Genomic DNA, 14,192 nt, shown 5'->3' with positions numbered 1-14,192 from the left:
CGATTTTGTAGTTTAAAACGTGGTACTTAAAATAAATGGTGGTTCTTGCAATTAGTTTTCATTATACGTTTAATTTAAAGGATAGCGTAGACGGGAGATACATTAAGTAGAAGCAGTCGATATCTATTCTGTTACTCTTGAAATAGTGTTAAAATATACAAGCGACTAACGGTGAGTTGCACCGTTTAAGTTTAACGTAGCCGAATAACTTTCAATTGTCAAATCGTCGATTTGACCATGGGACGCAATTATACGGCTGGTTATGGTTTGACTATCGTCATAGTTTATTGGTGCAACTCACCCTGAAATACATAAAGAAAATTTTATAAATAAAATTCGTGGAAATTCTCGTCGAAAATGCACAAACAAAATATCAGAGTAAAAAATGGGTATTTCATAAACTACGAAAAAAGGGTCCAGAAAATATTGAAAATGATAAGACAGAAATAGTGGCAGTAAATCTTGAAATTGCGGGAGCAGCACTAAATAACTACAAATCAAAACGTGACGCCCTATCTGTCGCCATAATATCGCGAATGAAGTGTCGCCATCTAGCGGGTCGTGAGCGCATTCCGATCACGTGCAAATCATCACTTATGAGTTTGTAAGGGCGCGGTGTTTGGGCGGAATTTTGCAATTTTGAAGCAACTTTTCGGAGAAAATTGCTGAGTCATTGCTTCGTTGTGGGGAGAAAAATATTATGTTAATAATGTGTTAGTGGATGGTAGACGGGTTTCCTTCGTGTGTTTTGTAAGTTGGTTTATGAATGTTGACTTGGAAAGGAGTGTTTCTAGTAAATTGTATTTGAGGCTACTATTTTAAAGTATAAAATTATTTACAGATAAACAGCTTAGTCTAAACTATTTTGCATAACTTATTTTAAATTCGAAAACAATAATTAAATCACGCTTTCATTAAGTTACTTACAATAAAGCCAAAAACACGCTTTTCTCTAAATAAAGACATTTTGTACCATTTACAGCATAGAAAAGCTATTTACGTCCTTATTTACTGCAATCTTCAATAGAGACGGAGCAAATAATATGAGCGTTACAAGTGCTTCTTTATTACCACTCCTGCACTTTGTCAAAGACTTTTATTAGCACTTCTGATACGTGTAAGCATCCATTAAACCCATTAAACGTGGAAACAGCCTTTAATACACGTACATTTTCCTTTAAAGTACAAAATTGCACAGTAAATGTTATACGTCTGTTAAACTATGCCTTTAAGCGTTAACATAAGCTTTCGAGACGGCTATCCAATTCTTTTCACGAGAAAAACAAGGCGGATGCTCAAATATTCCATTTTAAACGCACCCTAAGCTGCAAGGGTAGGCTTGCAACGAGTAAAAAGGCTTTTGTATGTAATGCTACACCTTTGTCTCGGCTCCGTGCTCAGCATCCAGAGGTATTCCTCAAGGAAACATTTTTGGGCCATAATCAAAAGAATACCTTCTTTTTTGGAACGCTAGTATGTTTTATTTTTATAAAATTATTGGATATTTTTTGAACTAAGTAACTATTACAGATATTATTATTATCAAAAACCTAAATTCTTGTACCTGAATACGAAAGACTATCGTGGAGGGTCAGATACCACTACCAAATAACTACCTTAGAGAAACTATTTACTACCATAATAAATGTCATTAAGCAATATTTTATATTCGGCAACAATTAGTGGTGCTACTTTTTAATCAAAGACTGAATAGAAATACTCTGAAACACTGAAAAAATACCGAGAAGTAAAACAAGAAAGTTTAAACAGTCATAACATTATTGAAAGAAGCTTTCTCATTACGTAATATTGAAAACAAACACGCAGTCTAGCTTTGCAAAATTGAAGCTAGCAGCATACTCGATTCGAAACAACCCATGTTTATCAATGAAATGAATGAGGAACCTTATATTTTCTTTCCAAATTGCTTGAACGAGACACCTAATCAAACAGAATGTGTACGCTGCGTAATAAGTTCTACGTACAAGTTATTAAAAGGAAAAGGAATACATTTCTGCACGCAGCTTAAGACGAAATGAACCGGTTGTGTGTGTAAGAGAAATGGAGAAAGGACTCGTTTTGGTTGCTTTAGCGTGTTCTTGTCTTAATTAAAGGTTTGTAATTTTTTTATGCGACTGTACAGTGGTACAATGTATTGTAGGTATGAAAAATGAGACGTGTATTAAAAAGTGATCAGGATTTTGCGTGAATACTGTTACGTATTCACTTGATAAACCTTTGTAAACTTTTACGTTTATGAAAGTAGAAAGTAAAATAGAAATGCAGACAGGTTTAAAGCATTACCTCTATAATAGGTGAAGGATTTAAAAACCTTTTCACAGCTCCCAGCTGTTCCATTTCAAAACAAAGACTTGATCCTACCAAGACTAGAAATAAATTGCGCGGGATTGCGAAAACGCTTATAAAAATACATTTTATTTTACTATTAAGTGATTTAACTTAAACATGTTAATTCATGCAAAACACTTTAAGTTCCAGTAGAATAAAATAATTGTTTGAAATTATATAATAACTGTAGTGGGAATTGAATTAGCACTTCACTCTAATTTCACTCTTTATACTGTTTAATGTGTGGTACTTATAATAAATTTTGCACTTGTTAAACCTTTTTCAGGCAATTTTATTATAATCACTCATAATTATTGCTTAGAGTTAATGCCTTTATGAATAATAACTTCAGCACACCTTTAGGTCAGTATTATGAAATGGCATGAAGCATGCAAGAATTTCTAGGGTTCGTCCATATTACAAAGAATAAAAGGTCTCGTGTTTTTATTGTTTTCATTTACCGGCAGTATTTAATTTTAATTAATTCTAAACTGTTGTGTTTCTAATCTTCTTCGATAATTTTACTTAACGATTTTCTAAGAAAGAAACAGTTCGTAATTTTCACTCCCTTTGAAATAAACAACAAATACACTTGACTATCGAGTTAAAATTTTAGGTAATCGCTTGAAAAGTTTTACAAATTGAACAATCTTGGTTCACTCAAATCTAACTTTCAATTCTTGAACATTTACTAGTGTTTATAGCAACGTGATCTGTTTATGAACTTTATAAATTCTTGACTAAGTATAAAATCCAAACATTTTCAAAGATTTATTACAACTAGCTTCCGTCCGCGGCTTCACCCGCGTCGTGTTCGGTTATAGCACGTTTCCAAGAGTCCGGGATAAAAACTATTCTGTTCTTTCTCAGAGTCAACTCTATTTCTATACTAAATTTTATTAAAATCAGTTCAGTGGTTTAAATAAACGTGAAAGAGTAACAGACAGACAGAATAAGTCGTCAAAAACAAGTACCCCTACTTATGTTTTTTTTTTTTTTTTTATTTATTATTCAAAATATCAGATTTACAATTTGGTTACATAACAGTAAACATACCGACACAAACCATCGCGGGTTTAACAGTGGTATGTCAGCCACGGCAACTCGGTGACACATTTATACATAGGTATACATTATATATACATAAGGAGTTACTTTCTAGATCGCACTGCAGTCTAGAAAGTACTTCTTTAGTATCTTTTGACAGTTTTTAGGATTTATTTTACTGCAGAGTTCAATGGGCAGGTCATTTAAATATGATGGTAGCATACATTCCCACGTCCTTGTTCCATAGATATTATTAGATTTAGGTATGATAAATGTAGGTAAATATGTTAAACAACGCAACGACTTTAGCCTTTCGTATTTACGGATATTGAGAATATTGTGACAATTTTCACTTATAACGCGTAAACGTACCTTATCAAATACATTAACAATTTGACAGTGCTTAAATAAACCCGAGTCATCATCTTGGAATTGCTGTTTTATTTTTTTGGGTACTATCGTTTTTAAAATGCGTAACTGTAACTTGTAAATGTCTTCAATATAAGTCTTGTATGTTCGTCCGTAGCTACTTAGGCCGTAATCAATTACGGAATCAGCCAATGCCAAGTACAATGTTCTAAGTATTTTATATGGTAGTTTATACTTAAGTATCGATAGTTTTGCTAATATAGACCTGAGCTTATTGCATACATGATCGATGTGCGGCCTCCAGTGGAAGTTACTATCTATTATCAGACCAAGGTACATATGCTGAGTCACTAGCTCCAATGAGGAGCAACTACACGCTTTGACCGGTCGGTGAAGACACAGGTGCTCATGAGCAACGACAGAAGGCACACAAGACGCTGTCAGGTAAGGTGAGTGTATGTAAATTAACTTAGTTTTTTTTGTATTAATTACAAGACCAACGTCATGGGCCCACTTGCATAAGAGGTCGAAGTTACACTGCATCACTCTCTGCGCCTCACGTATGTCTTTATGTGCAGCAACCAAACATGTGTCGTCAGCAAATTGGTACACGGAGCCTTCTGTGAAAATGTTACACATGTCGTTCACGTACAGTAAGTATTCAGTTGGCCCGATAATTGAACCTTGTGCTGTGCCTTTATCAGTTGAGACCATGCTACTTAACGAACCCGCGACACACACCGACGTGTAGCGGTTCTTGTGGTAGTTTTTGAACCAATCTAATAATGGACCCCGTATACCATTTTGCTCTAATTTATTAAATAGTGTATTATATTCCAAACAATCGAAAGCTTTACTAAAGTCAATGAGGACAACAAGTACATGTTCGCGATTGTTCAGGCACTTGTTGACCCCATTACTAAAATTAGATAATAATTGTGAGGTATTTTTATTTTTTTGAAATCCGTATTGTTTATCATTAATAACATTATTTTTTGTCAAGTAATTGTTAATTTCTAGTCCGAGATACCTCTCAATTATCTTATCGATACATGATAAAATAGTAATAGGCCTGTAGTTGTTTACATCTTTGTACGAACCATTCTTATGGATAGGTCTTACTATACCAATCTTTAATTGATCAGGGTACGAGGACGTGGCAATGCATCTGTTAATTAGGTGCGTTATAACGGGGGTAATTTTTTCATGAATATATTTTAAATCTTTGACGCGGATGCCATCGAAACCTGGACATTTCCTCTCATTGAGGTGTTTTATAATAAAAGATACAACCTCCTCTTTGGCCTTCTGTAGTCTCATTGATAAGTGACATTTATTAATATAGCAATTATCGTCTAAAATAGGTGTGTTACACTGAAATTTGCATGTATTTTTGACATTATTTCTGAATTCAGAGGCGAATTTATTGGATACAACATTTGGCAATAATTTAAAGTGTTTTATAATTATTTCATCTATAGATTTATTTATTTTTCCACAAAGGGTATTAATAGTTGCCCAAATTTTTTTAGAATTATGAAAATTTGATTTTACCTCTTTCATAAAGTAATTATTTCTTACATTATTAATATGTTTATTTGTTTTATTTCTGTACTTATTATATAATAGTCTGTTTGCCAGATTACTTTTATCTTTAAGCCAGATATCTAATAATTGATCTCTTTTTTCACACATTTTTTCTATTCTGGTACTTTTCCATATACAAGTTTGTCTTTTACTAGTTTTAATTTTTATATTATACTTGCATTTCTCGTACACATCAGAAAATTTATCCAAGATAAAACATAAAATATCTTTAGGGTTGTCGTAATCCAAGGCCACACTCCAATTAATATTAATCAATTCATTTTGTAGCTTACAATTATCTAATTTACTAATGGTTTTGTATTGAGTGGCTTTGTTTACATACGTATTGTCGACTAGCGCGCAACCGGTTATGAAGTGGTCGGCTAAGGCATTTTTTATAACAGCTGTTTGTGCAGTGCGACAGTCGACACTACGTATAAAAATATGATCAATACATGATTTTGTTATGCACTCACCTCGCTTATCTATTCGGGTAAACTGGTTTATTCCACATTCTAGACCCAATTCACAGAGTGTGTTTAAATAATGATTTGTTATCGAAGATTTTTGTTTCAAATCGATGTTCATGTCACCTACCAGGATGAAATTATTTTTTTGCGAATATTTGTTTATTAGCCTACCTAACTCTTCGATGAACAGTCTCTTATTTGTATCAGGAGGTCTATACACAACACACAAACCAACAGTTGCACCATAGTCCGTTTTTAGCTCGCCGTTTATAGACTCGAAGTTTAGTGTACGCGAAGGTAGTCTGGTGAAGCAAATGCTCTTGTGCACATACACGATGACACCGCCTCCCTTCCTATTATCACGCAGCTGAGTCTCCATGTCGTAGTTGTCGAGCTCAAACAATGATTTCGTCCAATCAGAGATGTTTGCCTCGGTGATAATGACCAGGTGAATAGTCTGAGGGCAGTTCGTAACGACGTATTCGAGTTGAGAGAAATTCTTCAACATCGATCTGATATTTACGTGAAGCATTGTTATTGAGTTATATGTATATGGTATATCTTCTGTGAATTCATTCCAATGTTTGTATGTATTTTCAAGTAATGTATTATCTAGAGTGTCATCCATTTAAGGTGTTATTTAATTGGCAGGGGGTAGATAATGTGATGAGGAACATCTTCAAGTTTCTTGATTATTTTTAAAATCGGAGACAAGTTTATGTATGTCCTTCTCCGATCGAATGTTATATGTTTTCCCCTTTTCGTGCCTTTTGACTAAAATTTGACCATTTTTACACCAAACGAATTTACATATGTTTGTTGTTTTTAGAGCATTCTTAGTTGCCCAAAGTAGGTAGGCCGTGGTGGGTGATAGACTTTCTCTTAGATATATTTTAGTATCCTCACCGCTACCTAAATCCTTTCCAGAGATGGTGTGAGTCTTAGCGACTTGCAGCCATGAATCCCGACGGCCTTCCTTAAGGGTCACGACAATTGGTGGGGGGAGTTTCCCTTGTTTGGCTTCAGGTCGGTTACTTTTCTTGCGATATGTGCAGACGACATCCTCCGCTTTTAAATTCAGTTTAATACATAAGTTCTTCACCATGCCATCCACATCCTCTGTTTCCTCAACACCACAAATATCAATATTGTTGGCTAGTTGGCTTTGTTCAAATGCGTTAAGTTTTTGTTCCACTACCTCGTATTTAAGTTCGAGGTTTTTATATTTATGTTTTAGCTCCATGTTCTGGTTATCGAATAATTTTATTTTATTTTCAAATCCATTTATCTTTAATTCGTACTCATCGATTTTGTCCGAGTAGAACTGTAGGGTACTTTGCAGTTCTTCTTTAATTATGTCCCGTACCTCTCGCCGTATATCGCTAAGGATGCGTTGGGTTATGTTATTATCCATGAGGTTCTCCGTATCTGTGATGTCTTCGTCATCAACGTCGGGCAGGATGCAGGATAGACGTTTGGGTTTGCCGTTACCCATACACGGTCGACATTTCCAATCGACAGCGTCCGTTGAATACAGTACGTTTAATTGATCTGCAGTTATTGACGCACATGATGCATGAAACCATTTACTGCACTTTGAACACTGTATACCAGGATTTTTTTTCGTCACCATTTTTCCGCACTTAGCACATTTCACCATGTTTATAGATCGATGGGACGTGCAAGTTGTTTACGAGTAAAAAGTTGGAAGCGTACGCGCACGTAAATGAGCGATAGATAGTAGATACACGTCTAATTGCTTCCGCACCGAGTGCGCGACTGATGTACATACCTTAACATAAAAAAAAACTTAAGCAGTTATAAAACACGCTGATGAAAGTGCATTATAAATAAATACAGTACACAGTACCGTTGATTAACAAGTTTATGATATACTGTTTTGAATTTTTTATTCAACTTTTTTAAAGCTTTTGTCACGATCATTTTGTTACATGCGATTAGTATGACCAAGCGGTCGGCTTTAGTCGGACACGTTGGATTATTACATTTTACGGTTAAAAGGATTATCGCTATATATAAATTTGCATTGAAACTCGTTTTATTGGTATTGAGTACTAAACGGAAAAGTTTTTATTTCAAATCGAATATATTTTTGCGTCTGTTAATAGTGCAGTCACCAATATGATTGTTTGACTCTGAAAATGCAGAGCATGTCTCTCTGCCGCAGATGTTCAAATGACCGCCGGGACCTACAGCTTATGGTCCCTTTCGAAATACTGTCATTGGTCTCCAAGATACCTATACCTACTTAGAAAGTACGAAAAATCTTAGAAAAGTTGCATTAGTACTTGACTGATCTGGAAACGAACCCACTCTCATAGGTACTTGAGAGGTTGGTTCTTTGCCCACTAGGCTGAAGGCTGAAGATAAGGATAATTTTCCTTATCTTACACTCAGCAAATATTCTGAAAACAGCATGTGAGCATGCGACACGCCAAGTCTTTCGCTTCGCATTTTTGTCCATAATAAATATCTTTTAATTTGGACACCCTTTTTCTTGCTTGCAAAACGTTACAAATGAAAATAAGTTTTATTTCGTTACAAAAAAGTTTTATTTTTGCGAACTATTAAGACCCGCACGAGACTGACTGGTGGCGCCATCTATTATTTAGACGGAGATCTATCAGTGGCGGTACCTACGTGGTTACATTTTGCAGTACAAATACGCTGTCTCGTTTGCTAGGTAAGTTTAGCGAAGATTGAGTACGCTTTCAGTACCTACTTAATGTTTGTAGGCACGTAGGCTAATTATTTGTTTCACTGCTTTATAACTACAGGCATTCCAGTAGTTCGTGTATGCATTTTTGAACAATCAACTCACAAAATGCTGCTTGGTTTTAAACTCCTTTCGGAGAAAAAATAACAGCTTAAAGAAAACACGGTATTGTGTGTTTCGATACTAAATTGAAAAACAATTATTCATCACTGTCAATAAAACCTCAATAAACTTCACAAATAAAACTCACTGAAAACAAATAAATTGTAGGCATTCTACCTGGAGCAAAATTTTAAAGCATTGTAGCAAAAATTGTACGCTATCAAAATTTTAAAGTTGATAGCGTACAATTTTTGCAATAAATATGAGAAGGCATTGCATTTTCCTGTGAAACATTTTATTATGCTGTAGCTATGATTCCTTCTTTAAGTAAACATGATTTTAAAAGCTTTTCAGTCTAATTACTTCGTCGTAGATATCAAATTAGTTCACAATTAATAAGGCATTTGCTGTCGGCATTCTTTTGTTTGTTCTGCAAGGTTCCTTCGGAGTAATTAAATTACATTTTGGAATATTTTCTCTTTATTGGGTCGTCAGTGCTACTTTTTTAACCGACTTCCCAAAAAGGAGGAGGTTATTTAGTGTAACGAGTAAGGATTTGAAATGAACAAATTTAAATAATATTGCCGTTACCATTTGCGTTCATTTGCAATAAATAACAGGGCTTAGAAAATATAATAAAAATTACATTGCCAAATAATTAGAAGTTATGCATTACATTGTTAAGCAATACCTACATGAAATCAAATACAATCAAGTTTAAGGTCAGAAATCAGTAGACATAAGTTTGTGCAAAATATATAATTCTTAAAAAATACAATCAAGTTAAACAATATTTTTTTCTTCAGAAGTCTATTGACAATTCCTATAGACAAACTCCCCATAATATTCATAATTCTTATAGGTAGGTAAACACCCCATAAGAATCCCATAAGAAGTGATGTTTACAGCGATGAAAATATCGTGATTCCCTTCCAAGATAAGAGTGAGAGAGCCATTTGTTACCGGATTACATTGCAGTCAATAGGAAATAGCATCAAGATTATCTAAATGACGTATTAATATCGGCGTTTCGAAATGATATGAAAAAAATATATTCTTATGGGTAACAAGGATGATAGGGACTTATGTATCTCTCACGCATTGCTATATGTGCATGTGCGGTAGTGCGAAGCCTGCAAGTGTAGACGAGCTCTATAGAAAATGAAGATGATAGTGCATATATCTACCATGAAATGTCCTATCTATTTATTTTACAAAAAACTTCAATCATGTTAAGCAGCTTGAAAATCGATCAGTCGATTTGGTAGCAAAAGATAATTTAGAAAATAGTTTAAGGTAATACTGGTTCTACATTTAGGTATAAGTCGAAGAAAATATAATAGATTCGTTTTTTGTTACTTGAGGTCTATTCATTTCTAGAAAATAAACAGTGTATGAACTTACTGCAGTTTTTAGTCGGCACTGAGTCACCAGCAACACGACGCTGGTCATGTAATGACAAATAGTGCTATTACACGAAAACACTGCTTTTTAAAGCTCCTTGTTACAAACAAAGTTGTTTTAAAATGACTTATGGTTTCTTTGCTTACTGAATGTAAGTTATTTTATTTTATAAGGTAGTATCATGGTGAGTGTAACTTTGTTACTCTTTTAGGTTTATAATTGTACATACAGAACATAATATTATGAAAAAAAAAAACTGGAAATTGTTTAGAAATATTCAGTTCAATGTTTAGAGTTTAGGGAAATGTTTGGGAGTATTTTTATTTTGTGGAGTTAGCTTTGAAGGTAATCTTATTCCAAAAGAAATACTCGTATGGTCTTTCATTGTCATTAATTGGAGACATTTTCTTTCATAATAATTTACCTTAACCGAATATTCCATAAATAATATATATTTCTTGCCTCCCAATATCTTTCTCCCGTAAAAGCACTGGCTCCTATATACCCAACAAAAACTATTATTAATGAAAACCCGGTAACTTACTCCTTTCAGTGCAGGCATATTGTCGTTGCAGTCACTTGCAAGCGGTTGCAGGTTGACAAATTGTCGCTCAGCACGAGACGACAGTGCTGTGCAAGCCTTTTATAGGTTCCTGGTGAAAAAATATGCTAGGAGTTATTGTTCGACGATAGGAAAAATGCTTGAAGGATTTTTTTATGTCCTATAGGTAGGAGTTTCATTTGTTTTTCTTCTGCAACTGTTTTTCTGTTAAGGAGAAGAACAGATTTGTGACTTACGGCCAGTTTCTTCATCAAAAGTTAAAGTCAAAGTAATGTCTAAAGTAAAAGTAACGGTCAAATTCGTTTTTTCAAGGCTAAAGTGACAGCAAAACTATATAATAGAAAAATTGAATTTAACCGTTACTTTTACTTTAGACATTACTTTAGCCATAACTTTAACTTTAACTTTTGATGAAGAAACTGGCCGTTAATGGGTTAATTTTGATAATTTCAGGGGAATTGGTTAAGCTTAAAAAATATGGTTTCGTATAGGTACGACTATTTATTTCATATTGGTTAAAACCAACTTTTTGCGAACATGCTGAGCTCTTCAACACCATCAAAAAACCACTTCAATATAATTATGCTACCTACATAATATTTTTGTTTTATATAAAGTTGAACTTTCAGAAACACGTCGTCATGATTGACGTCAATACGCTTTTGTGCACGTACATTTGCGCTGAACAGCCTTTGACGTCACGCACGAATATTTTGAGAGAAGCTGTGGGCTTCACTACACACATATTATCGACATTTTACTTTAAAAAATATTTTTGTTTTCTGGTGTGTAGTTTTTAATTTAAATAAAATATTTAATAATTAAATATATTTTTTGTTAAATTTAAATGACAATTTGACTAGTAGAGAATGCCTTGTCACATTAGGTCCGCCAATATAAATTTTTTTTTTGTACATGAAGCGTAAATAAATGAATTATTCTTTACATATTGTTATAACGAGGGCTGCCTTTTAAGTTGTGTCGTTTGAAATAAGTATAGATAATCCAATAGGTTATTACCGTTTATTATTTTTTTAAGAATACTTAGCGATATTTAATGCACTTTTGCATGCATTCAAATCAGTTTTTAAATATTTATTCCATTCCAAAGTGGGGGTAGTCAAAACGGCCGATTTGTATACGTCAACAGCTTCTTCAGGTGTGCTGAAAGGTAGTCCACGAAGAATTTTCTTAATTTTGGTTAATGTATTAAAATCATTAGTGCTTAAGTTACAGCTGTAAGGTGGATGATCCAATATTACAACATTTTGGGAACTCAAAAACATCGGTGTTTGGCGGGCGGTGCGCGAACTTGCATTGTCATGGTGCAGTATCATTCGAAGTCTTGGATAGTTTTTTCTAAATTCGGTGATGACTTTTGGCAAAAAAACAATGGTATACGAGTCAGCGGTAACCATGTCGCGATATTTTAGTACAATAGTGGCGACACGATCACCCTTTGCCAAAAACGAGACAACCATTTTTTTTTTAAGTGCTTTGCGAGCGTACGACTTTGGTCGGTTTTGGCTCGTCTTGGAAGACCTAGACAGCTGACTGCTGCTTAGAATCCGGATCATAAGCGTATATCCAGGACTTGTTATCACTAACTATATCATAGACCTGCTTTGACTCTCCTCGGTCGAATCGCTGCAGAGTTTGACGTCACCAACTTACTAGGGCTGTTTCTTGGTCGTCGCTAAGAAAATGTGGTATCCATGGAGAGATCATCTATCTTACGCCAAGTTCTTCGTGTAGGATATTTTTGACTGTGGTCCCTGAAATGCCCACGGATGCCTCTATTTCACCATATGCTACATGTCCGTCTGCGAGGATTAGCTGCCGCACAGCCTCGATATAAACTTGCATCATGGCGGTTTTTGGACGACCTTCACGAGGCTTGTCACTGAAGCTAGAGTGCCCAGGTTGAAATTCTAAATATCAGCGTTCTGCGGTCCTAAGGAATGGTGCTACATCACTAAATACAGAATTAATCTCTTTCTAGTACTGAAGTCGCGACAATCCCCTTTTAAAGTTGTAGAAAATTATCGCACTCAAATTTTCCTTACACATTTCCATTTTTGCAACCGACCTGTCACCTTTGAATGGACGATACAATAAAACTATTCGACCTATTTAAAAACATTCTTTTGTTTTCGAATTCTAAATTCAAAAGATTCAAATAGCATATATATATATTTTTAAAAATCGCGGGAGGTTACCAAACGACAGAACTTAAAAGGCAGCCTTACGTATTAATATCCTGTCTTACTACTAAAATAAAATACCTAACTGAATAAGGCAAAGGTCACGTTATTTTTGAGGAGTTTACAGTAAACGGTAAAAAAAAGAATGTATCGTTACTAAAACATTGTAAACTTAATTTTTACAAACTCACATTTGTTACTTAGTCACAATTGACGGATCAAATCTTTATTAAGTCATTACACAAACCCACAGCTACAGAACCAGAATCTTCTATTAACATTCTTCAATAAATTCCATTGCAAACTTCCATAATCAAATGACCACAAAGTATGGAAACTACCACCATTATGTAAATAGGTCGCCACGTTGACAAGTTTGTAATCCTCAAATAACAGAGCTTAGTTCGCGGAAATGATAAATTTGTTCCCGTAATGACACGAAGGCTATCGCTATTTATCGGAAACTAGTCTAATTTCATGACAAACCTGCGAATTTATATCGGTAAGGGTGCATCTACACAGTGCATGAAGCTTGCGCATGTTGGGGCACATGCGCAGGTTACATGCATTTAAAATACGTGCGGATCCAGCGACTCGCGCATGTATCAAAGCAAAATACCCACCCGCGTGCTCTTGTCACTTGTCACTTGCGCATGTTAACTTGCTCCAGTTACATGCACCGTGTAGACGCACCTTTATATGACTTTGCTTGTGCAATTGGGGTATCAAATGGGAATAGAGATGTAATTTTGTGATAGTTTGAGTATGATATCACCTTTGGGGGCTGTAGATAAATCTGCTTATGCTGTGATTTAGCTGGTGTGGTCACTGGCTCTTGCCCTCATAAATTGTTCCTACAATTGCACAAAATGCAGTACCCAGGACTAGCTGACATAAATATTCCCTATGTACAAGCTTTCTCCGTTTAAGACATTGTTGGATTTATTTTTTTCAAATTATCAGGTAGGTATGTAATAAATACAGAACCCGCACATCATTCAATTCGAGCAAAGGGAAAAAGACTTCAAATCTGTTGCAAAACACTAGTTTGAGCATTTTAAAGAAAGCTTAGGAAAATACGTCTAATGTCTCGTATTTTTAGGGTTCCGTACCTCGAAAGGAAAAAACGGAACCCTTATAGGATCACTTTGTTGTCCGTCTGTCTGTCTGTCTGTCTGTCTGTCTGTCTGTCAAGACCCTTTATCTTAAGAACGCGTGGACGTATCAAGCTGAAATTCACATGAAATACTCGGGTCTATTGTCCCTTTAGGCTGTGAAAATATCAAGCTTCTAAGCCAAGCCAATCAAAAGATATAACCGATTATGTCGATATTTTCAACAAATTCTCGACACTCGCAAAG

General features: G+C 34.9%; 1 protein-coding gene across 1 annotated transcript; it reads right to left on the bottom strand.

Moving 5' to 3' along the window:
• Positions 1-6,501: 6,501 nt before the first annotated feature.
• Positions 6,502-7,317, bottom strand: LOC124629642. The gene has a single exon (XM_047163138.1). It carries the CDS (start codon positions 7,315-7,317, stop codon positions 6,502-6,504), a length of 816 nt encoding a protein of 271 aa, XP_047019094.1.
• Between the last annotated feature and the right edge of the window lie 6,875 nt (positions 7,318-14,192).

The sequence above is a fragment of the Helicoverpa zea genome, chromosome 4 (genome assembly GCF_022581195.2).
Source record: "Helicoverpa zea isolate HzStark_Cry1AcR chromosome 4, ilHelZeax1.1, whole genome shotgun sequence".
In the NCBI taxonomy this organism is placed as follows: Eukaryota; Metazoa; Arthropoda; class Insecta; order Lepidoptera; family Noctuidae; genus Helicoverpa; species Helicoverpa zea.
Note: the sequence above shows the minus strand (reverse complement) of the source record. Positions and strands in the feature narration are given on the sequence as shown.